The 27,989-nt window shown below is 38.2% G+C and overlaps 1 protein-coding gene across 1 annotated transcript; it reads left to right on the top strand.

Moving 5' to 3' along the window:
- The first annotated feature begins 6 nt into the window (after nt 1–6).
- On the top strand, nt 7–27,545 carry LARS1 (leucyl-tRNA synthetase 1). The gene is made up of 32 exons (XM_084295072.1): nt 7–133; nt 348–466; nt 2,741–2,828; nt 3,537–3,617; nt 4,050–4,190; nt 5,294–5,455; nt 5,715–5,827; nt 6,264–6,327; nt 6,853–6,920; nt 7,263–7,488; nt 8,797–8,884; nt 8,991–9,067; nt 9,716–9,769; nt 10,746–10,886; nt 11,557–11,634; nt 12,652–12,737; nt 12,830–12,895; nt 12,996–13,078; nt 13,724–13,862; nt 15,384–15,596; nt 17,001–17,058; nt 18,022–18,085; nt 18,614–18,797; nt 19,005–19,095; nt 19,986–20,126; nt 20,727–20,867; nt 20,974–21,084; nt 22,197–22,307; nt 23,666–23,770; nt 24,921–25,016; nt 25,998–26,130; nt 27,136–27,545. The coding sequence occupies exons 1-32, from the start codon at nt 128–130 to the stop codon at nt 27,339–27,341; spliced, it is 3,534 nt and encodes a 1,177-aa protein (XP_084151198.1). The 5' UTR covers nt 7–127; the 3' UTR covers nt 27,342–27,545.
- Nucleotides 27,546–27,989: the final 444 nt, after the last annotated feature.

The raw sequence follows: 27,989 nt of genomic DNA, 5'->3' as shown, positions 1-27,989 counted from the left end.
CGCGGCCGGAAGGGGCGGGGAGGCCGCCCACCCCCCCCGGCCCCGCCACACTTGGTACGGCCCCGCCGCGTCACGCGGCGACGCTGCCCCCCCCCCCCCCCCCCCGGCCCCTCCTCCTTCCGGCGCCATGGCGGTGAGCGCGACGGGCGCGGGGCCGGGGCCGGCTCGGGGCAGCCCCGCGGCCGTGCGGGTCCTGCCGGGGCCGGGCTGCCCGTGGCGGGGCGGGGGGGGGGTGGTTACCGGGGGGTTGCCGGGGGGTTGCCGGGGCCGGGCAGGTGCTCGCGAACGCGCTGTGGGGTCCGTGCAGGCAGCGGCAGCCCCTTCAGCCCCTGTTCTCCGCTTCGCAGGAGCGCAAGGGCACGGCCAAGGTTGATTTCCTGAAGAAGATCGAGCGGGAGGTCCAGCGGCGCTGGGAGGCTGAGCGGCTCTTCGAGACCGATGCTCCGGACGCGCGGAGCCACGGCAGGTACGGGCGCTGCGGGCTGCGTGTGCCCGGAGCTCGGTGCCCGGGGAAATCTTCCCTCAGTAGCCGGGCAGGGAAGCAGCGGCCTCCTGTGAGCGGGCAGCGCGCCTCGGCCGCCCGGAGGTTGTCCCTGGGTGAGCGTTCCCCTGTCGGGGGCCGTGAAGCGGTGCCGGGCGCCTGTTGGCGAAGGTCCCGCAGCCCCTCTCGTCCCTTGGTGTGTTCAGCACCATCCGGGACCTGACACACAAGGTTCCTGTTTGAGGTGTTCGCTTCCTGACACGTAGGAGCCTCTCTCAGTATGGTAGAGGAGTGGCAGGGCCTGGCAGCCCCCAGCCAGGAAGGAGCTCTCCTTCATCTGCGGCGTGCACCCGCTCTGCTCCGCTGAGAACAGAAAATCCTGTAACAAATACCTCGGGTCCTGGCGTAGGCCAGCCTGTTCTGCTCTGTGTATAAACGGACAAAGGCCGGGGGTGTGATCATTACGCAGATGAGGTGCTGTGATCTGTTTTATGTATGAACTGTATTGACGCTGTGTGACTTGTTCGTTAGTCACAGAGCTTCGGCTGGGCCTGCTTTTGTTGCGAGCTGCAGCTTCAGCACTGTTGGTCTTGGGACTGTGCAAATTGTGACTGACACGTCTGCCCCTACACGGGTCAGAGGAGTTGAATCCTAAATCTAGGAGGCATAAGAAAAATGGTTGTCTGGGTACACTTGTTAGCGTTGTAGAAGGCTTTTTTGGCTTAAGAGAAATGCAGTCCAAAATGTAGGGTTGTAATTGATACTGAGTTTCTGACAGAAATGAATGCAGTAGGGCATTTTGCAATATTGAGCAACTGTGAAACTTCAGCGTTCACTGTGACTATGTATGCCCACCCTGTAAATCAAGAAAAGCTGCTTTGCTGACTTGATTTTGTTATACTCCAGGTAAAACAGTGTGCTTTTACTTCAGTGCTTTGTCAGAAACTTCTGTTTTCAGAAAAGAGCTGATACTACTGCAAGCTACCCTAGAAGAGAGAGAGGCGCTGCCATGTACGTTTCCGCAGTTGTTGCTCATGTAGTCACAGCGGGACCTGATGCTGTGCAGGAAAAGGCTTTACCTGTGATGCTTTTTGTTAAGCTGAGCTCTTGAAGCTCCGTGGTAGTGTGATAGAACTGCTGTAAGAGATTTGGTGCCATTCGTGCAATATTCAGTCCTAGGAAGTGCTAGCAGAAACGTCCGCATCAATATTACATAGCACAGTTATTCAGAGAAAACGAGCCAGGAGAGATGACTTATTGTGTGGTTGATTGCTTCCAAAATTCAGGCTTAATGAATTCTTTGATATAATCTCTGCTTATGCTTAAGGGGATTCCCTAGGAAAAAAGAAGCCCCTTCCTTAAAGGGAATGGTGTTCCACCACAGCTCTTCTTTGGGTGCTTTAACAGCTGATGATGTTTTTGTTTTATTTCAGTTACCTGACCTCAGTTCCAATCACTGCATTTCGTTGCATTTCTGCTTCCTTGCTTAAAGCTTCCTCTGCGAATGTAACTTCCGTGTGTTTCTAGAGGTGCTGTGCCTCAGCCACTTCTTGTTTTTTGCAGTTTCCATTTCATAATGCCCTTGATAGGATTACTTATGTTCTTTCATTTTGTTAAAACAAAATTCCTTTTGTTTGTGTTATCTGCGTGTGAATCTGTACTGAGTTACCTAGGCATTTTCCAATCCTTGTTGGTGTTTGTCACTTCAAATTCATTTGAGCTACTATGAATTTCACTGTGTTTTTCTTATTATTATTATTATTTTTTTTAATAGAGCATTCTACTTTGAATCTGTGCTGGTTTCAGTTAATGTAACACTTTCCTTTGATAACAGCCATCTGGTCTTGTGGTGGAATATTCCCGAGCTGCTATCTGCCTGTTATAGAAGGTGCTTCTTTTGGTGTTTAATTTCCTCCCGCTTGATTGGTTTCATTATTGCTCTTAGCTTTCTGCAGTTGCTTCTTCTAAAATACCAGTAGCACCGGTCTGGTCTCTGCTATGTGTAGCGCCGGTGTGGTCTCTTCGCTCTTTCCCCGAGACAGACGCTGTCTGCTCTAGTGCCTGAGCAGCTGCCAAGTTTTAGTTTTGTGCGAGTTCCCTCATGATATTGCAAGAAAAAAAAGTATTTTAATATTGCTGTGAGCTGATAATATGGGAACGTACCTAGATGTTAACTGTATTATTTATGCTTTTCCTGGTGCTCACTTTTGAAGGATGTTTCTATGTTTGTACGTTTCAATTCTTTGATTTTCTTTTCAGCAAAGGAAAGTACTTTGTTACTTTTCCTTACCCCTACATGAATGGACGACTTCACCTGGGACACACGTTTTCTTTATCCAAATGTGAGGTAAAGTTTTCCATCGCTAATACCTTTAAAGGCTACTTTTAAAGGAGCTAATGCTACTTTTGTAGTTACGTGCTAATTTTATAGTTAAATGTCAAGCTAATGGAATGCCTTGCTAATTACTTCGTAGATTCAATCATGATGTATTCAAGCTTTCCTTTTTTCATATTTCTGGAAGCAATATTGGTGGTTGAAAAGAAAGACTACGTATCACTTTTTTTTTTTTCCAATTTATTCTGGGAAACTAGAATACAGGTGTTTCCTCTGGTTCTTCCTTCACATTTGCAGGTATTTTTAGGAGGTGCTGCTTCCTATTGTTTGTTTAGCTGCTAATTAGTACAAACTTCACAAAGAACTTTATTGTCTTTTTTGTTTGTGAATACTGTGCTCTGTTACCTGTATGTTAACAGGTTTTAGATACTAATGGATAGGATTCCACAAAATTCATTTCTTCTTTGCATTCTTCACTAGTCAAAAACAGTCCCCTGAAAATTAGAAGACTTTGTACTCAGGCAGCCAGTCAGTGGCAGACCTGGTAACAAAATGTGTTTTTACCTTTTCCTACAATTGGCTTCTTAAATGCTGTTGGCTGCATTTGTTTCTCTTAGTAGCTTCATGTGGAAAAGGAATTACATTTACGTTTTGGGAAGGGTGTTGATTTAGCCCTCTACCATTCTTATTTCATTTGTTTTGTTTTTCCACTTCTTATAGTTTGCAACTGGGTATCAGCGGCTAAAGGGAAAGAGTTGTTTGTTCCCGTTTGGCCTACACTGCACGGGGATGCCTATCAAGGTAAGAGTTACTGAGGGTTTTTTCTCATGCTTTCCATGTGTAAAGGTGTTTGGAGCATTGACTGCTGTCTGTCTGGAACATTATGGTAATTTATTCAAAAAATTATTAAGACAGTGTGATTTGGAACCTGAATTTGTAGTTAAGATGTGTTTTGTGCTTGAGCTATTCAGTGTGACGTTCTAGAAAATAAAATGCTTCAAAATTAAGTCCAAGTAGTTTTCTTTCATTTGCAAGTAAATCCTCACTGTAAGCATCATCCTGCCCCGGCAGGCTTTCTTTAAGTTGCAAGGTGTCCCAGAAGGTCACGTAACGTCCAGTAAAAGTTGAAGTGTTGTAGTAGAACAGAGTGTTATCAGTAGAAACTGATCCTTGTCAGTTGCTTCAGTCATAGCTATGGAAAAGTACTGATAGTCTACCAATAACTCTATTTAGGCTTGTGCAGATAAGCTAAAAAGAGAAATGGAATTATATGGCTGCCCCCCTGAATTTCCTGATGAGGAGGAAGAGGAAGAAGATAACTCTGGTAAAAAAGAAGAAGAGATTATCATCAAAGACAAAGCAAAAGGGAAAAAGGTAAAGTTGATTAAACAAGGACTCAGGATTGGCAGCTGTGCTCACAAAGCTTCAAAGTATTCATTGTAGTTTGGTGTTCCTCCTACACGCACTTCAGAGAAGCCTGTGATAAAAAATATTTTGATTTTTTTTTTTCAAGATAACTTGGTCCTTTTAAGGTTGACTCGAAAAAAATGCATTTACTGCATGGTTCCAGAGATACCACTTTAATACATGAAAACTTAATGATAAGCTGGTGCACCGTTTGATAGCCTCCTAAGAGAAATCAGATCATCCGGAGTAATATAATATCTGAATCTTTTGCTGCACAGAGCATTCACAAACGATGAAATAACCCTGCTTTCTTAGTGGTAGGGGTTAGATGTGCTATTCTGAGTACTCTATTGTAAATGCCTTCAGGAAAATCATTCAAAATACCGTGATTTATCCGATTTTTTAAGAGATGCATGATTTTGTGAGTATCACAAAGCAAGGAAAGAATCAAGTCCAGGAAAACTGTAGAGGTGTTCTAATCTGTACTATTTATTCCAAAGAGATTGTTGCAGTATAAGTATTAGATTGAGGATTCTGCCTGTTATGCATCAACAGTAGGTAGGATCTTGATTGCTCTTGCAGATAGTTCCAGTTGGGTAGAAACATAAGATAGACAAAGGACAATAGCTGGAAAAAGTAGTATGAGCAAAGTACCAGCAGAAAAGGCTTTTATTACAAGGATTTGGTATAGGACCGCTCCACCTTTTCATGGTAAAAATACACATTTGTTTGACCAGCACATCAATTAACTGGTCATTTCTTGCCAGTGTCTCCTGGCACACGTTTTCTGCAGATGTATCCTGATATCGAAGCATGTATCAGTTGAAAAGAAGGGAAGGGTACAAAATTGTGTATACTTGAACTTGAGATAGGAAACAAAATACTGTAGATCAAACTGTAGTTGTCTTCACTGCTTGTGAAAGGCAACTAGAATATTCACATTAACTTCTATATCTGGAAATAGAAACCACAATGTAAGTGGAGGGGAAAATGCACTACAGCATATGAAGGTATTGTCAATGTGAGAACATGCATTTTTTTTTTTTTTCTAATCACAATTCTCCTGTTAGAGTAAGGCTGCTGCCAAGACTGGGTCTTCCAAATACCAGTGGGGAATTATGAAGTCTTTGGGTCTATCTGATGAAGAAGTAATTGGTTTTTCTGAAGCTGAGCATTGGCTGGATTATTTCCCTCCCCTTGCTGTCCAGGATCTGAAAAGCATGGGATTGAAGGTAACTGTATGAAATCTAAAATTCAATTATGCAAGCAGCCATACTTGACTTGTTACTACATTTGTGGATATGCTTTTGTCTTTAACACATCAGCTCTGAAAGACCAAACACATGCACATTGCTCCCTTAGTATGATATGTACTTGCAATATGTTTTTGGAGAAAAGTGTCTTTTTTAGTTTTAAAGTTATGGTTTTACCGTATTTCAAATTTCCTTCAATTTCTTTATTTACTTACTAGAAACTTTTACACATTTCCAGGTGGATTGGAGGCGTTCTTTCATTACCACAGATGTTAACCCTTATTATGATTCCTTTGTACGTTGGCAATTCCTTACCTTAAGAGAAAGAAATAAGATTAAGTTTGGGAAACGGTAAGTCTGCCATGAGTTTGTGAGTTTGGATGAACTCAGCTTTATAAAACATGGAGCCCTGTGAAATGTTTCTAGAACTTGCCTATGACTCGAATTAAACTAAAATCCTTTTATTTCAAATGCCCTATAAACATTGTAACGTAGTGTCTTTATTGTGCTAGCCGCCTTTGTGAAATAGCGTCCCTGTGTTTTAGTTTGACAACAGATGCCGACTCAAAGTAAGGTCAATACTGAAAGCTCTGGCAAAAACTTACTGACAGCAGTGGAAACAGAGGCAAAATTTGAAAATAACCATTTAGGGAATTTCCTTTTAGGAAAATCCCTAAAAATTAGGAAATATTTAGGGAATCTCCCTTTTGATACGAAGCTTTTTTTCCTTCTCTTCATCTATAGATTATAGTACTTACTACTAAGTGAACATACACCTTTTTTTTAGGTACACAATTTATTCTCCAAAAGATGGACAGCCTTGCATGGATCATGACAGGCAAACAGGAGAGGTAATATTTTTAGTTGACATTTTTATGCGTTGCTTATGGTTCTTAAATACTGAATGGAAAAAATGTATCTTGGTCAAATGTATTTTGTACATACTGTACTATCTGTTCTCAGTTGTCAGTACCTGTGAAAATTGAATGAACTCCACTTTTGAGAATACTTATCCTGAACTGTGGATAGTATTTTCCACTGTAGCTATTTCCTGTGATTATCTGGCAATTTGTGCCACCAACATCACTACAGCATATCATTATCTATTTGTTGAAACAAAACAAAAAGCTTTTGTTATGTTGCTGAAATAGCTGCTGTCATGAATAAATTTTCAGACGGAGGAATAAAATAGAACCTCTCTTTTCAGACTGCATTTTATTAAGCAGCCATTTCTATCAATAGAAATATCATTTTCTTTGAAGAAACAACTGGTGCTTTCAACAGCATTTGTGTTAGGTGACTACAGAATAGAATTTTTCTTTATTGCTTGAGTCAACTTCATATATTGATTGGTGCATTGTTTATGTGAACTGTAGGGTGTCGGACCTCAAGAATATACTCTAATAAAAATGAAGGTGTTAGAACCTTACCCAGCAAAATTAAGGTAGGTCTTGAATTCATAATGGCAAATAACTTCCATCTTATGGCCAGAAGTAACCATTAAATTAGTCTGTTCTACCTAATGCAGAATTTAATTTTGTAGTGTTATTTCTGTCATGCAATGACTTGGTCTCTGTTTTGAGCTGCCATATTCACTAATCTGTGTGGAACACAAATTGGGAGTTCAAAAACAAAGTTAAATTAAAAGCCCCACAAAGAAGCTAATGAGCCACTTTCATCCCTTAGGAAGTGTTACTTACAGTTCGTATTAGCTTAAGAGCATGTTTTATATTACCCTGAATGTTTTTATTTTGGTGACTTATAAAATACTTTTTCCCCCCCCCAGTGGCCTAAGAGGAAAAAATATCTTCTTGGTGGCTGCTACGCTCAGACCAGAGACCATGTTTGGACAGACTAACTGCTGGGTTCGCCCAGATATGAAGTACATCGGCTTTGAAACTGCGAATGGGGATATTTTTATCTGTACACAAAGAGCTGCCAGGAACATGTCCTACCAGGGCTTTACAAAAGACAATGGAGTCGTACCTGTTGTCAAGGAACTGATGGGAGAAGTAAGCATCTTGCAGCTTGTGGGCCAGGTTTATCTACTCCTGTGAAGCTTATACTTAGAAAGGTGGTTGTAGAATTCTGCTTATAAAGAAAATAGAGGAACTACAAAAAAAAATCTGAGTGTCAAGTAACTTGAAAACAAAAATTAAAAATGCAAAAGAGCTGCTTTGGCAGCTACTACTACATTTGGGAGATTAACCAGATGCACTGTCTCATTGACAAATGCATTACTGTTGCCTTTAGCAGTACTGATAAATAAATGATTTAAGTAGCGTTTTTGTGTGTGCTGCGAAGAGTGATGACTTCCCTGTGCTAGGAGTAGAAAAAGAAGAAAAGTAACAGCTGTAAGGTATTATGTGAAAAAGACCAGTGCTGAAGCTTCCATCTTTGTGAATACAGCTTTCTTAGTTTTGTAGTTGAATGTTAATTTTTGGTATTTATGGAGAACAGAAATTAAAGGGTAGTAAAAGCGTGGTTAGAGGCATTTGTTCATCCTAATCCAGAGTACCTTCATGCTGTTTACCTCATTTGATCTTTGTTGACTAAAATCTTTCCATCCTTCTTGATCCTGCTTTGCATTAAGTAGAAAGCACACTTTTTTTTTCTTCATTAGTAGAGATGATATGAATCCAAGCAAATTAGAGAGGGAGAAGACAACTGCAGCACCTGGACTACCTCTTGTCAGTGCATAAGTCTTGACGATATGCTTTTACTGCCTTTAGTTTAATCTAGCTTTCAAAAGTGGTTAGCTAATTCTTATAAAACATTGTATAGAATAGATTCAGTTGGAAGGGACCTACAAAGGTCATTGAGTCCAACTGTCAGACTACTTTGGGGCTTACCCAAAGTTAAAGCATATCATTAAAAGCACTATCCAAATACCTCTTGGCTGATGCCTCGTGCCTGTCCATGTCCACCTCTCTAGGAAGCCTGTTGCAGTGGCTGCCTACCCTCTCGATAGTGTCTTGATGCTGATGTGATCAAAACGTTTGGACACAAACTGTTTTCCTGCTTCTTATCTTTTTTCCAGCTCTAGACTTTCTATTTCAGTAATTTTGCTTTGCTCTATATTATTTTGTGTATATTATCTGCTAGTTGATTTTTTGACTAGTAAATAGTCCGTGTATTATCTCAAATGGTACACAGATGCTTTTCTTTGTACTTCTCCTTGTCTAACAATACAAGTAGTTAATTTGTTTATAATATGTGAGGAATGCCAGCAAGTTTAACATACTATCAGCAAGCAGAGCTTACTCAGCTAGACTGAAAAAGTGCTCTTTATAGTAATTATATTCTTTTGCCCCATGTAGGAGATTCTTGGTGCTGCACTTTCTGCACCTCTCACCACCTACAAAGTTATATACACCCTTCCCATGCTCACAATCAAGGAAGATAAAGGTAACGTTGCAACAGCTTCGTGCCTAAGCCTGTTTGCACACCATACATCATGTTGTCAGTATGTTGACTAATTTTTTTAATCTGTTTTATCTTTTTCTTTGTCAAGGAACTGGAGTGGTAACAAGTGTCCCTTCTGATTCTCCAGATGATCTTGCAGCCCTGAGAGATTTGAAAAAAAAACAGGTCAGTCTCATACCTGAATCACTTTTCTTTCTATTTCCTTTCCAGAGTGTGGAGCAACAGAAGTGGATATCCAGTGGGTAAAATGAAACTCCCTTTGGTGGTTGTTCTGCCATCTCTAACTTCAAATCGAAGTAGTTAAACAATAAAAATAAAACCAGCTGAGGTCAGCAAAGTTTTTATTCTCGGTCTTCAAGGAGGGTTTTTAATGAGAATGTCACTTCTGTATCTTAACATACAGAGAAAAGTGTCAGTGAAATGGAAATGAATTCCTGTTGTGAAAATAACTTCCAGAGATGAGCACTCTGTATGAATTCAAAATTTCAAATGCATTTCAGGTTCTTAGAGTAGCTGTTGCTATCACAGCTTCAGAAGGACATCACTGTCTAAACAGTTGTCCACTGGCTGTTGAAGTTCCATTCTACACAGCTCTAGTGTGGCTTTTTCCATCTTAGAAATGTATACATTCTGATAGAAAATCACGTGAAAATGAGACCGGAATTAATGTCAGGTGCGAGAAATGGTGAGCATGAAGAGAAGTATTTTTGTCTGTTTTATAATAAAATATTGTGTCCATGAAAGACAGTAAAAACCTTCAAAGATAGAAAAGTTTACTTCTATTCATGTTGTGTTTTTTTCTGACTTTCAAAGGCTTTCAGAATGAAGTATGGCATTAAAGATGAAATGGTCCTGCCGTTTGAACCGGTGAGTACACCCAGCTGTGTGCATCTGCAGAGCACATGGCTTTGTATTCACTGATGAGAAATGTGCCAGAACTGCCTGCCTCTCTCAGAATTTCTATCTGATTTCTCCCGAACTTCTACTTTTCAGATGAAAGAGATTGAAAATTCAATGTTTTCATGTTTTGTTACAGTAGTAATATTTGGTCTGTTAGGGTTTATAGTCAAGATTTATTATTCTGTGCTATACCAGAGTTAAATAAAAATACCAATTCTTTTGGAAATTACTGTTTTGGAGAAAGTGCATCATTATATTGATAACCTATTGGTTGGTTAAAACTTAAAATAACTATCTTGTCTTCAAGGCTGCATCTGTTCTGTGCAAAGGGCTGAAGTCCCTTCCTATTAACACAGACTCATGGCTGAATCAGTTTTCATTGGAAAACAGGTGATGGGTAAAGCTCCCCCAGCATTCCGTATTACCCTTGCTTCCATAGGCTAGCTTCAGTGCTGGTACAACTTGGTACTGGCATGATGTGAGGAGATAAAAGTGGGTTATTGTTGGTGGGAGAGCAGATCAGAAGTCCCAGCAGGGACTACCAAGAGTTCTTGAGCTGATCAGTGGAAGTGCACCGATACGCCCGTGTAATTTGGTTACTAATAGATGCTGCAAATTTACACACAGAGTAGCGCAATGTGGTAGAAGTTGGCCCTTGTCTTAGCAGCTGCTTCTGTTGTTATTAGGGCCGTTTAATACTGCTTTTTGCCAAGATATCATTCAGCACAAACACTGTGCAAGTAATAACCACCTCTTGTTTCCCTTCTCGATCTCTGGTTCAAACTCATGTTAGCCTAAGGCCTGCAAATCAAGCAAAATATTGTCTCTCGTTCAGTGCATCACTTCTTGTGAAGTATGTCAAATCTAGAAGACGAATCCTTGTGTAGATATTACATTGAGATAACTTGAAGTCAATATGTGACACTGTTTTGTTAATTCTCAGGTGCCCATCATCGAAATGCCAGGATATGGCAACCTTTGTGCTTCATCAGTCTGTGATGAGCTCAAAATTCAGAGCCAGAACGACAGAGAGAAACTTGCTGAGGCCAAGCAGAGAGTATACCTGAAAGCATTTTATGAAGGAGTAAGTAATAAAAGATTTGGCTTTGTTTGACTGGGAGAAAAAAAAATCATGGGGCAAGGTAAATAAATAATAATAAAAAATAATAATAATAAAAAAAAAAACAGCAGGAAAGAGGGAATTTTTTTTTTTTCAAGAGTCCATTTTACATTAAGAATTTTTCAGCAGTTGCATTCTACAGTTGGAGGAGTTGTGTAGAAATGAAGAAAGAACAGAGAAATGTATGAATACAAACCGAGGCTCATAATTTGGTTTCTTAGCAAGTGGTCACGTTAAAGAACTGATCAATTTGGTTAAAGTATTGATTTGGAAACTGATAGGGAAAGATGGCAATACATTTTTTTTTTTTTTGTTATCTACTTGTGTAGTGGGTTACTGTGATGTAATCCTCAGCTGTTTTTTTGTAAACTGGAAAGAATTTGCTGTTCCTACTAGCTGTGTGGGGTTGGCTATATGCATGTATACAGCTTTGGTTTAGGTAAAGAAGATTGTCTATTAAATAAAACAAACCAACCAAACAAAAAACAAACCAACAAACAACCTGGAAGCTTGATTCCTATTTGTGCCCATCAAAAATCCAGTAATCACTATTTCTTTCTTAGATCCAAAGACCTACTGCACCTATTTCTTCTTAATTTAAAAACAATCAACTCTCTTGACTCCTCTTTCACAGGTAATGTTGGTGGATGGATACAAAGGACAAAAAGTTCAAGATGTCAAGAAACTTATTCAGAAGATGATGGTGGATAATGTATGTCATAGAATGCATGCAACTTCTCCTAAATCATCCATTTTGTCTTTTTTCACAGTAACAGTCTCTGAAGAAACCTCTCTTTTGTTCTGCAGTCCTCTCAGTGGTGCTTATGGGTAGCTACAGAGTATATTGTACTGCTCAAATCGCTTGTGTTCTTTTGTTAAGTGGGATGAATAGCTTAAGTAGAGACATCTTATTCCCTGCTTCATCCCATCACCTTGTCTAGGAAATATTTTGGTCTGATTTTCATCTTTGATATATCTGTGAAGATACTGAAAGTATAGGATCTGAACTTAAAGGCTCTTTCAAGCAGAAGTAAAGGGTAGTCATTACATGCAGACACCCCATGTCTGGGTGGGGATCGTCAAGCAGAGGAGAAAGAGTAAATGAAAAATGATTGTCATTTCTCTGGTAAGATTTTTCCTAGTGAGGACTGGAAGTGAGAGAGTAATCTGTTACTTTGTCACTGTTAGCTTGTCATTGCGGAATTGTATGTTCAGCTTATAACATAACACTTTATCCTGTTTCATCCTGTATCAGAATGTATGGTCTGAAGGAAGAATTAAAGCTCACCATTCCATTTTTATTTGCCTTCCCAACACCTTTTTTTTTTTTTTTTTTAATGGTAGCTGTGATTTGTTATATTTTTTAGATTCTGTTGTGAATAACTTTTTCCCAAGAATATTTTCAACTGCTAGGGGCATAACTAATGAGTAAGATTTCTTTGCTTCTGTCCTCCTTTTCGTAATGAATGGAGACGTTCTTCACAGAATTACATGAACTGACACATCTAGGAAGTACATAGTCAAATGTTATTCTTATTTTGCTGAAGCAAATACTGAGGTAGACAGCCAGTGCAGTTATGAAGACCATGCAATAAATGTTGTAAAACAAATGAGAATAAAGATGGTGGTTTTTAGATGTGAGGATTTTCAAGGCTCTGATAAATTAGCTTTATTGCCCTTTATCTTGGCTGTATTGCCCTTTTAGGTGCATAATGATCTCTTCCCATAGGATGAAGCCATGATTTTTATGGAACCTGAGAAACAAGTTATATCAAGGTCTGCTGATGAATGTGTTGTGGCCCTTTGTGACCAGTGGTAAGCAAAGTAAATCTGTAGTTAAAGCATTACTGTCAAGTTATTTCCAACTTGCTGATTGCTTTGTTATGATAAACTTTTCATGGCTGTAGGTATTTAGATTATGGTGAAGTGGGCTGGAAGAAACAGACGTCAGAGTGCTTGAAACATCTAGAGACGTAAGTTGTCAAAGCAGATGTAAAGAGGAGTGATCGTGTGGTGGTGGTGGTGTTCTAAGAATACTGAGAGGAGTGATTAGTAATAGCTTATTGCTTACAGGTTTTGTGAAGAGACTAGAAGAAATTTTGAAGCTACTTTAGGATGGCTACAAGAGCATGCATGCTCAAGGACGTATGGGTTAGGTAAGCAATAAACTTATTTGCTCACTCATTGCTTCATGAGCTTGGTACTCATTACTTCATTTGGAAGGCTGAAGCATACCTCGGATCCAAAATGGGACAGTTAAATCTGTTCTATGCTTATCCAATTTAAATCTTGACACAATATCCCAGAGAAGGCACCCGTTAACTCGTAAACTCGTGGGGCTATGGATAATCTCTCTGGCATCTTGTTTTTTGACTGGGCAGTTGATTTGGAAGGGATCTTAGCAGAAGGGACTAATTCCGTTTCTTGGGTGTTCTCCTCAAATGATGACTAGCCTTTGGCATGCGTAGCCTGCGAGGTGTGTAAGCAGGTGCAGCTTGACGTGGGACAGCTGTTATAACTGCATTATAACCTGCAACAAATAATCATGAATTAACATTTGTTTATCGGTTAGTTAAGATGCTGGCTACAAAAATGGCAAGTATTTTCTATTGAATAAAACTTTCGAATGCATGGGTTTCTTTTAAAGGATTTTTAAATGTGTAAGCATGAGTACTTGCAGAAGGAGAGAGATTCCACTAAAAGTCATGAACTGCTTATGTATGCTTGAATGTCTTGCTTGTTAGACCTGCAAGTAGGGATGATGCTGGCTGTGTCTGGTACCACGCTTCCATCTTTTCCAGGTACCCGTTTGCCTTGGGATGAGCAGTGGCTGATAGAGTCTCTCTCTGACTCTACTATCTACATGGCCTATTACACAGTTGCTCATCTGTTACAAGGAGGGAACCTGAGCGGCCAGGGAGAATCTCCTCTAGGCATTAGGTAAGGAGAGTGAATCACTGAATTTGCTTGTTTAATTTTGTGTCCTCTTCTGAATTGTTCTTGACAAAGACTTGTCAAGCAGGCTGATTTGCTTTTGTGTTTAAAAAGCATTACTGTCAAAACTTAACTTACTTGTTAGATAAGTTGTAGCAATGCTATAGAGAAATACAAAGGAAAAAGGGAAGTAGTACTGTGGCTGGAGAGTGGGAAGGAATGTCCTTGAGAGCAGAACCTCTCCTGTGTTCAAACCTCTCTAATTACAGAGAGGTTACCTACATCCTAGTAGTGTCCGGGAACAAACTTTGGAGTGACCATCCTTAGCACTGAATTATAGATTTGATGTATGTAATTAAGTACCTAAAATTGCATTGTGCTATTACATGAGTAGATAACATCTTTCTTTTTAGTATTAGCAAATACTTTTTTTTTTTTTTTTTTTTTTTTTTGACTAAGACTAACTCTGTAACTCTGGGTACAGTAAATAAGGGATTCATGGCACATGTCATTCATCATTCAGATACACCAATCTTTAGCACCAAACATAGAAACAAAGTCACAGCACCCAATGGTAAGTTAAAGCATAGAGCAGTAACCACCTGCTAAAGCAGAAAACTGGTGCATATATGGCTATTCTGAACTGCTGGTATTGTCTGTCATTTGAACTGTGTTTAATATGTGCAAAAGTAGTTTGAATTCAGAAGGGTTTTTTTTCCTCTTTGTGTAATACAGGGCCAAAGCACCTTAGTAGATGTTAAAAGATGGTAAATGTGGATTTGACATGATTTAATTTGAAATGTTTTCAGGTAGTATATGGTAGACTCCAGTGAAATTCTAAGAAGCTAGGAATAAAAAACTATGTAAAACAATTTCTTTTAACTTGTGGATTCTACTTCCAGTAATTGTTGGAATGTGTCTTATTTGGTAGTAATTTTGAATGAATTTGGTATCCCAGCTCTGTGTTGGTAATGAGGGGTGGGGGGCGCACAGGAAGCGGGACACATTTTTCCATGTAAGAGGGTGATCTTGAATTGTACAGAAATTTTCTTGTATTCCTGCTATTCTACTTTCATAGAAACCAGAAGGAATGACAATATGACCTAGTGCAAGCAATGCAGAGAAACTTACATACTAGTAGGTTTTCATTACAGAATTAAGGTCACAAGGGGTGCCTAGAGGGGAGGGCATTTGTAAAATAAATGGGTTTTCAGGACGTTCAAGATTATACTTTAATTATTAATTGCTTTTTCTTTACGGAAGTCCTTATGGTTATTAGGAAATATCAAAGGGCATTTTAAGCAGGGCATGGCCTGAGCTGGTACATCTGAGCTCTGATTTTGTATTTGATGTTTGACTCCTTCAATTTTGAACAAATTACCTATATTTTTTTTGTTCGTGTTTGCTTTTCAAATGTGGAGTATGTTGTGAGAATGAATCAACAGATTTAAGAAGTTTTATTCAAAATGCTGTGGCTTGTAAGAGGAGTTTTTAATCTCAGATTGAGATGTCAGTAATTCTGTGCAGGGCACATCAAATGAGCAAAGAAGTTTGGGATTACATCTTCTTCAAGGCAGCTCCATTTCCTAAAACAGATATTCCAAAAGAAAAGTTGGACAAGCTGAAGGAGGAGTTTGAATTTTGGTATCCTGTAGATCTCAGAGTCTCTGGCAAAGATCTCGTTCCAAATCATCTATCATACTACCTCTATAATCATGTGGCTATGTGGTCAGATCAAAGGTAAGTTTGGAACCAATGTAAAACAAAGGTGTGCAGGAGATAAAGCTGGAGTGTTTTTAGTTTTGATGGCTTTGCTAATTTTTTTGATTACCTAACATTCAGGATTAGCTTAAAAACTTATTCTTTATATTGCAGTGTTTTTACTACTGTCTATACTAGAATTTATTGAAATTGAAGGCTTTTTACCCTTGTTTTTCCTTTTTTTTTTTTCCCTAGAATTCTTTAAAGATTTTAAGATACAAGTTTTTTTGGTGTTTTTTTTTTTTTTTTTTTTTTTACATACGGATTCTAAAATACTGGCTACAACAAAACTGAAATTTAACTGCATAATACGACTCTCAGTCAGCTTGTTGAAACCCTGTTCTAAACACTGGAATGCTTTCGTGGAGCAATCAATTTGGCAGTTTAAATCATAGCTCTAGATCAAGCCGAAGGATTTGCCTGTTCTAACTAAGCAGTACCTTTTCTTGTTACCTCTTTAGAGGGTACATGTTAAAAACATGTTAAACCAGCATTGCTGTATCTTTAAAGCTTTTCTCTCTTTGAGAACTGGAGAATATACAGTAGCAACATCTAGAACTATATTCATATGCAGCTGTTGAAGGAAGCTCTGGTGTTTGCCACTATTTTTCGTTTGTTTTGGCTATCTGTGGAGGCACGAAAAGCTCATAGTTAAACAGCCACATTAGAAAGAAAACATAAAAGTAAAGAATCTTTGCTGTAGCCTTCATTCACCTTTCTAAAAGTCAAATGTATTCTGTATTCTGTGGATTTTCTGGTGTTGAATCATATTCTTGTACTGAGATTTAAGTGAATTTATTATCATTGCTTTCTTAATTACTTCTCATGGACTGTTGAAACTGTGTGTGTGTGTGTGTATAATGATGTGTAAATAACGATGTAGTTCCTAAGCATGAATATACTGTTTGTACTGCCTTGAACCACTAGTTAAAAGATGCCTAAAATTGTACGTAGGAAAAGGTGTTTTCTCATATGCAGTAACAATGATCATGGAGAAGGAATCTGCTTCCTCCACTGGTCGAGATATGTGGGTTTGCCCTACAGAAGACTGTGTAGCTCTATCCAGTGCTGTTGAGCAATGCTAATCACAGTCTTTTAAACTAAATATAGCTGAAGGGAGGGAGGTGAGGTAAGTGAAGTGTAATTGTCGGTGCAATGCTCCCTGCTTTGCATGTCAGCAATGGTAAGCCCTAGCCCTTATATTATATTTCTTTTCATCTTCAAAGACACTCCTTGATTTTTTTTTTAAAGCCACCTCTCCAGATACTTTTTGAAGATTCCATTTAAATTATTCATCCCAAACAGGAACATAAAATGTTTATTTTATCTTTTAAAAGGAATATTTTTACTAAATTATATGCTTTGCATCTTGTCTTCAAACAGAGAAAAATGGCCAGTAGCTGTGAGAGCAAATGGACATCTCCTTCTCAATTCTGAAAAGGTATAGTAAGGTTCTATGTATGTAGCTGTCAAAATAGGCACTTGCCAGCCAGATTGAAAAAAAAATCTATCTAGGAACTTAAGAGGAAGAAATTGTGAAAACTTCAGTTCCTTCTTTGGTGCTCTTGAGTTTTTCATTCACTGGAGGCAAAGACATGCCTTTCCTCCCATACTGTCTTAACTCTTTTTCCTGTTGGCTCTTGTATTGCTTCATCAGTTTAGTGAAGATTTCAGTGGATTTTTGTTAAGTTTTAGGATAATTCAGAATGTAGAATGCTTTTTTTTTTTTGACTGCATTTTTGCTTTGTTAAGGCTTGGAGTAGGTATAAGAAGAAGAAAAAGTTTGTGTGACTAACTTTGTAATTCCAACAAGTTCTGAAATTGAACTTTATTGAATTTAAAAGTGCCTGAACCTTGGAATTTGACCTTGGAGACTGTCTAATTGAAACAAAAACAAAACAAAAACAAATAATAAAAAAAAGCAAACAAGCAAAAAAACAACAACAAAAACACAAACAAGACTCTACCTCAAAAATTGATGTGGGATAAGTTGAAAATGCCAATTACAGAGTATTATTTTGATTTCAGAAATTTAATTCAGGTAACTTTTGGGATTGAATTTTGGTATCATTTGTCCTATTTTTCAAAGTCTCATGAATTCTAGTTTGGAACCCAAATGAGACAGAAAGCTACTATTTCCATGCAGTTGTGGTGTATGCAGACCTTAGTAGTAACAATTTGTTCAGTCTCAAGAAAGTTCAGGAACTGGATCAATACCTGCGGAATTTCGTCTGTCTTTGCTATGAAACGTAGTTCAGTTTTACCAAACTGCTTTTGCTGTGATTCATGAGAAAAATTCTCAGACAATCAACACTTTCTCAGACAATAATTCTTGTTGTCTGTCTTGCTTATCCAACAGCAAAATGAATGTAGGAGAAAAACAAGGTTTTTCTATTTCTTTCAGATGTCTAAATCTACAGGCAACTTTCTTACACTAGCTCAAACTGTTGACAAGTTTTCTGCAGACGGTAAGTATGTTTTGACCTGTTACTGTTTTTCAATTTTAGTCATTTTGGCATCATTAATGTTTTGCTCCGGAAGGAGCAGTGGATATATTGGAGTATTTAGCTGCAATAAGTCTACCACTTACCAGCTGGTTTTGTTTGAAAAGTTGAACTTCATGTAGAAAACTGGGATGTGTGTTAATACAACACTTGTTTAAATCCAATACTTCCAATGCTGAGGCTTTCTAGAAGGTGCCTGGGTGAAAACCCATTCTCGCTGGAGGTCAAAGCATCAGACAAATGCTGTTGTGTGTGCATAAATGTGTGCCATGCTCTTTCTTGCATCCTCATGTTTTTTGAACAGTGACTGTACTACGCTCTTGTTGTCTGTCTGATCTTCTTCCTTTTTATAAGAAGGGCAGTGTATGCATCATGGATAAAGGGCATCTTTTGAGATACCTCTAGTAATAGAGCTTGAGTCCCTTGCCTCCTACATCCCTATCTACCAGCTAATTGCATGCCTGCCATGTTAACTAATGTGGTTTCCTTCAGGCATGCGTTTAGCCTTGGCTGATGCTGGAGACACTGTTGAAGATGCCAACTTTGTGGAAGCCATGGCTGATGCTGGTATTCTTCGTCTCTACACGTGGGTGGAGTGGGTAAAGGAGATGATTGCAAACAGAGACAGTCTAAGAAGCGGTCCTGCTAACACCTTCAATGACAGAGTCTTTGCCAGGTACTGTACAAAGGCTAATGTAGTTTAGTCTTTTTTTTAATCTTGCTAGGATCATCTTCGTAGGTTTTTTTTTTTCTTTCTACAAGTTAACTAATTCCATAAAGCAAAACACATTTTTGACTCACTTCCAGAATAGTGATTGTGTTGCTTTACAGTGTTGCTGTTAAGTGAAGTGGACAATATTGATGATCTCACTTTCCTCCCTAGTGAAATGAATGCAGGCATAATGAAGACAGATCAAAATTATGAGAAGATGATGTTTAAGGAAGCACTAAAAACTGGCTTCTTTGAGTTTCAGGTAGGTGATCTCTCTTCAGGTGTAGAAAACTAATACTTGCCATTTATTACTTTTGTGTGGATTTCTTTTGATCCTAATGTCTTTGATCCTTAATTGTACTGCTGAATTGGAATCCAAATTATATCAGGAAAAAAAGACCACTTCAGTAGTCTTAAATTATAAAGGTCTTTTTGTGGCATTTTGCAAAAGTCCAGAGGTGGGCACCTGTGATGCTGCAAATAGTTCTGATACCTAGTATGAGCAAAAAGCTGTTTAAAAAAAGATGCTATTGAGAAGGGTGTTTCCTTTTTGCTCCTTTGGAATAAGGAACTCTGCATAAGAAATACAGGTGATAATCAACAGAATTGTTTGGAAGTAGAATGCTTTTTTGATATGCTCTATAAACTATGTCTCCAGAGTGTCTGCTGAACTATGCCACTTCACATAATTACAGAGACTCCTCTATGTGGTTCCTTTGTGTTGCAGGAGTGTGATTAAGTAGGCTGTATTGTATGCATAAGGATAGATCATATTCATTACCTTTTTCTTACTACTTTTTAGTATTAGTAGTAATATAACTTACTATTTAGCAAGTTATTGAAAGTGTTAGTACCTGATACACAGTTGTGGATATTTTTGTATGTTATGTCTGCTCAAAAAAACACTTCTTCTTTTGAAGTACCATGCTATTGTACAATGGTCAACTGACAGCTTTACACTCGCATGCTTAAGAATGTAATTCTTTTAATAATACATTATTGAGTTCTAAACTTGTTACGTTCTAAAGGAACGTTAGAGCAAAGAATTGTTTTTAAGTGTTTCTCCATGTCAATTAATGTGTTCACAATGGTTGTTTTAACACATATAACATTATTTTAACATTAACAGTGGTTAAACTGGCTTTATTTCAGGCAGCAAAAGATAAATATCGTGAGCTGGCAATAGAAGGAATGCACAGAGAGCTGGTGTTTCAGTTTATTGAAGTTCAGACTCTGATCTTGGCTCCCATTTGTCCCCACTTATGTGAACACATCTGGTCACTGCTGGGAAAGGTACTAGTAGTATATGTTTCAGTATTGATATTTCATTCAGAGCTAAGCTTTTGCTGATTTTCAGTAAGGTCAGTATCAGACTTGAGGATGTCATTCAAATGCAGCTAAAAGAAACATCTGTCCTATATCAGTGTATGAATTGCCTTAATGGGTCATCACCCATATCACAGCAAGCATATTGAATTAATCTGTATATTCATGGTTACTGTAATGATATATGTAACTTTCATACAAGTCACTTTGACTATCTTCTCACTGAGAGGTGATCTAAAATTAATCCAAGTAATGAAACATTTCTACATTTATGCATGAAACTTAGCTTTTGAACTTGTGTTGGCAGGTCAAGTGGAGAAATAAGTACTTGTAAGTGAAGTTACGTGGCTATATGGCAGGTGTGCTTGTATATGTAGTCTTTAACATACTTGCAAACTAGTGCTTGTTGGCTGTACGCTTGTTCCTTTATAACTGAGTTATGGGTGGGTGCTCATTGAGATTCAAATTGTGTAAGCCAGTTTCCACTCAAGCTATAATGGTTTGAAAAACCACCAGACACTAATGTATTTTTATCTCACTGCAAGTAATTTCTTCCTTTCTTCAAAGCCTGATTCCATCATGAAAGCCTCCTGGCCAATAGCAGGTCCTGTGGATGAGATACTAATTCGCTCTTCTCAGTACCTCATGGAAGCAGCTCATGAGCTCAGACTTCGTCTCAAGAGCTTCATGGCACCTGTGAAAGGAAAGGTGAAGTGTACTAAGTCAGCCTTAAGTCTTCATACTCAGTAATTTTGGATTGCCTCAGAACTCCCTCCTGATGTTACTTTTTTTTTTTTTCCTATTGTTCCCTTAGAAAAGTACTAAAGAATCTCCCCAGAAGCCTTCTCACTGTACCATCTATGTGGCAAAGAACTACCCACCTTGGCAGCACACCACCTTATCAGTTCTGCGCAAGCACTATCAGGTGACTGCTCTTGTTTCTTTGGGCTGCTTACCTGCTTTTTTGTACTCTTATTTTCTATCTCTAAAGAAACTTATAAGCTGTAACTTGCTACCTAATTACTTAAATATGAGGCAGTTTTGATTTCCTTTATGCTTTTATATCTGTCTAGTAGTTTTCAATGCTTAATGAAGATGTTTGGAGGAACACCACTGATTGAACAGTATGACCTTGTTCCTTTTGACAATTTGAGTGAAAACTGGCCCATGTTTTGTTATTTTTCATTTTTTAAGTGATAAACTTTTAAAACATTCTCTTCCCCGGGAGTATTTCTGAGGCAATGTTGTTGACTAAGAGATTAATGTTACTATGCAAGTGGGTTTAGAAGCATTTTGTGATCTCTAAGTAGGTGTATACCATTCAGTGATGTTGCAAGAAACATGTTGAAATGCAATATATCTGTCATAAGCAGAAGAAATTAGCTTCTGTGAAAGCAGAAGAGTCTGCTTCTGATGTGCAAACTGGTGAGAATGGCTTTTGGCATGCTGATGCACCATCATCTTTTTCAGCTTAAATAATCAGTGTTGTAGCTGATAGATGAGAGTTATGACTCTCAACGTGCAATATTGAGTTAAAGCAATGTTCTTTAAGTAAAACCTGTCTTTAGAGTATTAAGTTTCAGGAATTGTATAGCCTTTCTTGTATCAGTATTGAATTCTGCTGTTCAGTCTGATGCACTGACTTGGAGTGTTGGCAAATATCTGAACTGTGAAAGCAAAATATAAACAATTTGGGAAAACCACTGCATGAAAATCTGCTTGAGGCAAGACTTAAGTGTGGATTTAAAATGCATCTTAGATAATTCAGGTACCTTAATATATTGTCAAAGGTAAAAGAAGAAAACATAGAATAATACTGAGTTCCTTGAACGGCAGTAGGTAAGTGGTTTTGGTCAAGATTTTACAGTCTTACTTATAATATTTTTTAAAAGGATGAGGAAATGATTGTGTGGAAATCAATGATAATAGCGTTTGCTGGTATTTTGGGAAAACATGAAGGATATATGATATTAAAGGGCAAGTATTTATTTTTTAAATGATGCCTGTTCTTTTTAATGTATATTCATTAATATCCAGGACAGTGGAGGTCAACTGCCAGATAATAAAGTAATTGCCAGTGAGCTTAGCAACTTGCCAGAGCTGAAGAAGTATATGAAGAAGGTTATGCCTTTTGTTGCCATGATTAAGGTAAGTGATAGAGGGACACTTCTTGTATAGAACAAAATTAGTGATGTCCTGGGCTGCAGCGGGCAAAGTATTGCCAGCAGGTTGTGGGACATGATCCTTACCTTCTGCTCAGCACTGGTGAGGACGAACCTCTAATACTGTGTCCAGTTTTAAAATCTCTTGCCTCATTCTCTTGCCTTCTAAGGTCATTCTAAATTATTCTGTTTTCTGATAGCTCAGACTTCTAGAGGAATAGAAAGTACAAAGCAGCTATGAAGCTGTCTGTATAAGTGAAGTTTTTAAAACAAGGTAGTATTTATTAGATCAGCTAGTACAGTTTAAACAGATCAGACAAACTTTCAGATGAGTAAGTTTAGGTCTGAAACACGCCTGGTTTTTGATAGTGTTCATCTGGCAATAGTTAATGATTCTGTTGCATGCAGGGAATGGGTTGGCATGCTGAGGCTTACCCAATAATTGATCCTTGCCCTTTCTAAGATGATTGGTAAGTGATTACATATAAATACATAGAGACTTCTGAACTCAAATTCCTTCGACCAGTATATTGTTCTGTGAAACTGATTGTTCAGCAGTTCCAATGTACAAGAAGCATTTTTGCTTTTGCTTCCTATTTCTTCAAAAGAAGGCTTAAATCCCAAAGCTGTTTCTGTGTTTACAAAGGGGAGAAACTCATTGTTAATTTAGGGAATCTCGTACATTAAACTGACGAGGAAACTACTGCCAGGATAAGTCTGGAGCAGAGCTTCTAAAGAGACATCTGGCTCAGCATATGAAAGTGAGAAAGGGACAGGTTAGATTCCAAAGACAAAGTTCATTTTTTTTAAGGTATTTTTTATATTGCCATTAATACTTCAGATCTTGTGATTTGGTTTTCTGTACTAATGAAGTTACCTTTATGTTAACATATACAGTGATTGTTATTTCCCTGCAGAGAACTTGTTTTACAACTGTTGTGAACATGTCCAGTTGTTGTATGCTCATTCTTTGTTTTAAACTAGGTCATAAGACTAAATTTCCTGCTGTGAAACAGCACTGAAATGCTGACTTACTTGGAGAATTCTCAACCTGCACATTAAATAGAGATTATAAGTAACTTAATATAAAACACCTTTTGAATTCTGTATTAAAGATGCGTTATAATTGCTCTTACTCCTCCCATCAGTGTCACTAACGCCCTAAGGAAGAAACCCTATTACGAGAGAATTGTTGCTCCTGTGCTAGCATATTGTGCCAGCAGAGAGCTCTTATATTTAAAAGCCTGTTCTTTTCATGACTGATGTGTGTTGCTTGCCACTTTGAAGCATTATTTTACTTGCCATATTCAGAGGGTTTTAATCATTTTTTTTTTCCTCTGACAGGAAAATCTGGAGAAGAAAGGTTCACGTGTTCTTGATCTGGAACTGGAATTTGATGAACAGGCAGTGCTCATGGAGAATATTGTCTATTTGACAAATTCCCTAGAGGTTAGTATATATTGGCATCTTTGTTGCTTGATTCTTACTGGGATAGCTGGAGGATTGGCCTGTCCAGTGACACTTTCGAAGAGACATTTTTCTCAGACCTAACCAATATCTTAAATTTTTCAACTGAAGAAATGAGAAGGAGATGTTCATAGGCATCACGAGTAAGAATGATCACAGCCTCGTATCTTCAGACTCTTACAGTGGCACATGTTAACTGCAGCAGATTACTTCACCCTCTTCAAGGAGTGGATTCTAGGCAGGGTTTTTAAAACTGTTATATTGTGAAAGGCCAGTCTAGAAGCATTTATGCCAGTTTTGTATGATAACCAAAATATTTGAATGAGAGAACAGCTCAGGCAGGTTTATAAGAAATAGCTTGTTTCAAGAATTAGAAGTTGCAAAAAAATAAACTACAAAACTTCATTTTTTTCACCTGTGCAATATAATAAATGTGGGTTCATTGGATTGCTCCTATATCAGAGCAAAGTCACAAATGAGCAATAACTTTTGTTGTAAAATGTGTAAATTTGAAAAAACAAAAACAAAAACAAACAAACAAAACAAAACGAAAAAAACAAACCACTAACTGGTAGAAGAAGCAGTTGTCCTGCTAAAAGGTGGAACTTCCATGCAGGAGAATATACAGAAGCATAAGAATTAGACTCCCAAATCATACAAAGTTTAACAGGAGTTGTCATGTTCTGTACCAGGGCATAATAACTCCATATTTCCGGATAAGCTGGGAACTGGCTGGCTGTCTATCAAGTTTGCTACAGAAGACACTGTGGTTACTATGGGGCTGTCAGGTTTAATGCAAGTTTAATGTGAGTGTGCTGTCACTGCAAATGAGCCATGCTGTTTGTTGACCTACATTAGAAAGAGTTATCTATATAGAACGTGATTTGGGAAGTCATCCCTCTCAGCTCTGCTGAGCTCAAATCTGGAAAATGTGTCATTGTTTTGCCCCTGTCTCATCCTCCCCCATTCTCTACCCCTATTGTTAAAGGGATGAGAAATTGCAGCTTGTTGAATAGAGGACCACCAAGAATGTTGGGGGGGGACCTGGAGTGCATGGAGGTCTGATAATTCCTGTTGCTCCCTCCAAAATGATTGAACTCCTATTTCCACGCACACATATCCTTTCTTACAGCTGGATCACATTGAAGTGAAGTTTGCTTCTGAAGCAGAAGATAAAATAAAAGAAGAATGCTGTCCTGGAAAACCGTTTTCTGTATTCCGAACTGAGGTAAAATCAGAAATTTAGATACTGGAAATCTGAAAACATAAGTTAAAACAATCTCACAAGCATGCCATTTAAAAGTTATTTAGATATACAGAGGAATTTTTGCCCTTAACCCAACACCTCATCAAGACAGGAAACACTTCCTGAAGTGGTTGTAGCTGTATATAGGGGGCAGGGGAAATAGTAAATGTGGCTGTAATTGCACCTTAGCCTCAAGGCTCTTTAGGTCAAATCTTTAAATTGTGCTGACTGGGACTGTTAAAAACGAGTGACTTGAGCATCATCATATTATATTTGTTTCTTTGAGCCACACGCCTCGATTACCACTCTTCAGATAATTAGATGGTATTCTAGTTAAAACACAGGTCAGGAATAGAGAATTGAGTAGTCTTGATTCTACTGGTCTTGTGTGAGTGTGACTGAATCTCACTTTACCATGGTTATTTAGAAATTCTGGCAGTTATGCCTTTTTTTTTTTTTTTTTAAAGGTGCTTTAAACTTCCATATGAAACTTAGCTTGCTGAATCCTAAGGTGTTTTTTAATATTTTCAATGATTCTCTGTTAGTTTAAAATTGGCTAATAAACCGCATTCAGTTGCATAAAAATAAAGCCTTTTGAAATTATTCCTACAGCACAGTGCAATGTAGTCCTGAAAGATTTAGTGAGTAATGTGTAAAATTAGTGAAACTCTATGGCAGTAGTATCATATATGAATATTTCTAGCTGTAATACTTTTCAACAGTAAAAATTTCATTGATTTCCCTAAATATGTCCTAAAAAATTATGCATACTGTGGCTTATATTTTAAAGATTCCTGTGAGTGCTTGCATTCTGCCAGTGGCAGTCAGTGTTTCTAAATGAAGGTTATCCATCCAGATTATTTGTTGATAGATTATGTTTATTTGTTTTATTTGCATGTTTCCCTGAGGCTTTGATCACAAACACAGATTTTGCTTTTACTGTTATTACCGACTCTCTTACAGCCTGGTGTGTCTGTATTTTTGGTGAACCCTCAACCATCAAATGGCCATTTCTCTACAAAAATTGACATCAGGCAAGGAGATAATAGAGAGACAGTGATCAGGCGCTTAATGAAGATGGACAGAGGAATCAAAGGTAAGTTACTAACACAGAAGCACAGCTATCACATGCTGATCAGATTCACGTTTCAAGGAGCCAAGTGGGAAACAAACATGAAGTTTCTGGCCAGTGTAATGAAAGAAAATAGCTTTCTTAAAGGAATAGCAGCTGTGTTTGTGTTGAAGAATACAGAAATTAAGATTCAAACAAATCTGAATCACTGTAGAGCTGGGCATTAAAGGAAAGATGGACTTGATCCAACAGCTTGTGACAGCAGAGACATCTTTTCTTTCCTTATTTTTCAACAGCTTGTGTTTATATAAACGTTTATCTGTCTAACAAAGACAACTGCCCATTGATGGTGCACACAGACGGAGGAATATACGATAATGTGCAGCAATATGCACTTGGGGAAATGTGCTGTGTGTGTAGTAGATGTGTATGCATATCTACTACCCTACTGCTGAGTGAACATTTTGAAATGATGGAAAAAAAGTGACTCTTCATAGCTTTCCATCTTTTCCAGAAGGTGTCACTGTTCTGTTGGTGCGCAAGGGATAGGAGGTGGTACTGGAGGAAGGCTTGACTAAAAGATCTGAGGCTTCACAGTGATTTTCCTGGTCTGCTTAGCAATCTCTTATCTTGGTGTGAATTCTAAAATGGAATTGTATTTACAAAAATCCTCACCTTCCTCTTTCTCACAATTCCTGAATTCTTTCCTCAGAAAATGAAGACAGTAACTGCACAGTTACTCATCGCTGTCACAGAAACAAATAAGGGAAATATAATCCTTAGAACATGGTGTTGAGACCTGGGGATAAAACAGACTAATACTGTTTCTGCTAGTAATGTGCTCTGTAACCACTGAATGACATCTTTGGAGTGGGTTTAAAACTTAATGTGCATAGTATCCTTGAGAGAATATATTTCCTTGGGGACGATATTTTATGAGTACTAAGTCTTAAGTGTTGTTTTAACTTATTTGATACTATAGCTTGTGGGTAGATCCTGTAACCCAATTAATGAGTCTTTTTCTTGCAGATCTCTCTAAAGTGAAACTGATGAGGTTTGATGATCCCGTACTTGGACCCCGTCGCGTTCCAGTCCTTGGCAAAGAAGAAGTGGAGAAAACACCTATTCTAGAGCAAGCCATCTTCCATATTAACCTGGATGAGAAACGTGTTCACATCACTGAGAATGGCCTCACAAAGGACATCGGTGACACAATTGTTTATTTAGTTCATTAAACTGGCACGCACATGGCTCGATTCCTGACAGTGAGAAGGTTCATAGAGTGACTTTGAAAGCATTTGTAACGAACAAAGATGCTTATTTGTTCTTAAAGAAAAAAAAAAACACACACCCCAAACAACCTAATTAGGCATGCAAGTTTGTCCCTACTCTTTTAAATGTGGATATAATAAAATTTAATAAAATTATTTTCCTCTGGCCATTTGACTTTGCTTCCTTTTTTTTAAAAAAAAAAAAAAAAAAAAAAATCCCAAATGCTAACATGATAAATTTTCCTTTTCAGCTTTTCAACTGTGGCCTATTTTCAGTATCACTTTTGAGTACCATATGGAGAGAACTTGGCTGTAAATATCCCACAATAGAGGGAAAAACATTGCTTGTATGCTTACGTGTTTTACTTTTCAATGACCCGAGTGACCGACCACCGTTATGGTATTTTTACATGGACTTACCAATTCAGAAATAACTTGGTACTGGGGAACTCTGGGTGCATTGCCCGGACCTGAATATTGTTGCATATTTGGCTTCCTTGGAGACAAATTTGTGCCAAGGCTGAGAACAGAAATTTCTTACAAAAGATATGAGCAAGGGCTTTCTAAATAACTTGAATTAGACGCTAGATTTGCTCTCTGAGCTCCAGGTGA

Source organism: Netta rufina (genome assembly GCF_964035555.1).
Source record: "Netta rufina genome assembly, chromosome: 14".
In the NCBI taxonomy this organism is placed as follows: domain Eukaryota; kingdom Metazoa; phylum Chordata; class Aves; order Anseriformes; family Anatidae; genus Netta; species Netta rufina.
Note: the sequence above shows the minus strand (reverse complement) of the source record. Positions and strands in the feature narration are given on the sequence as shown.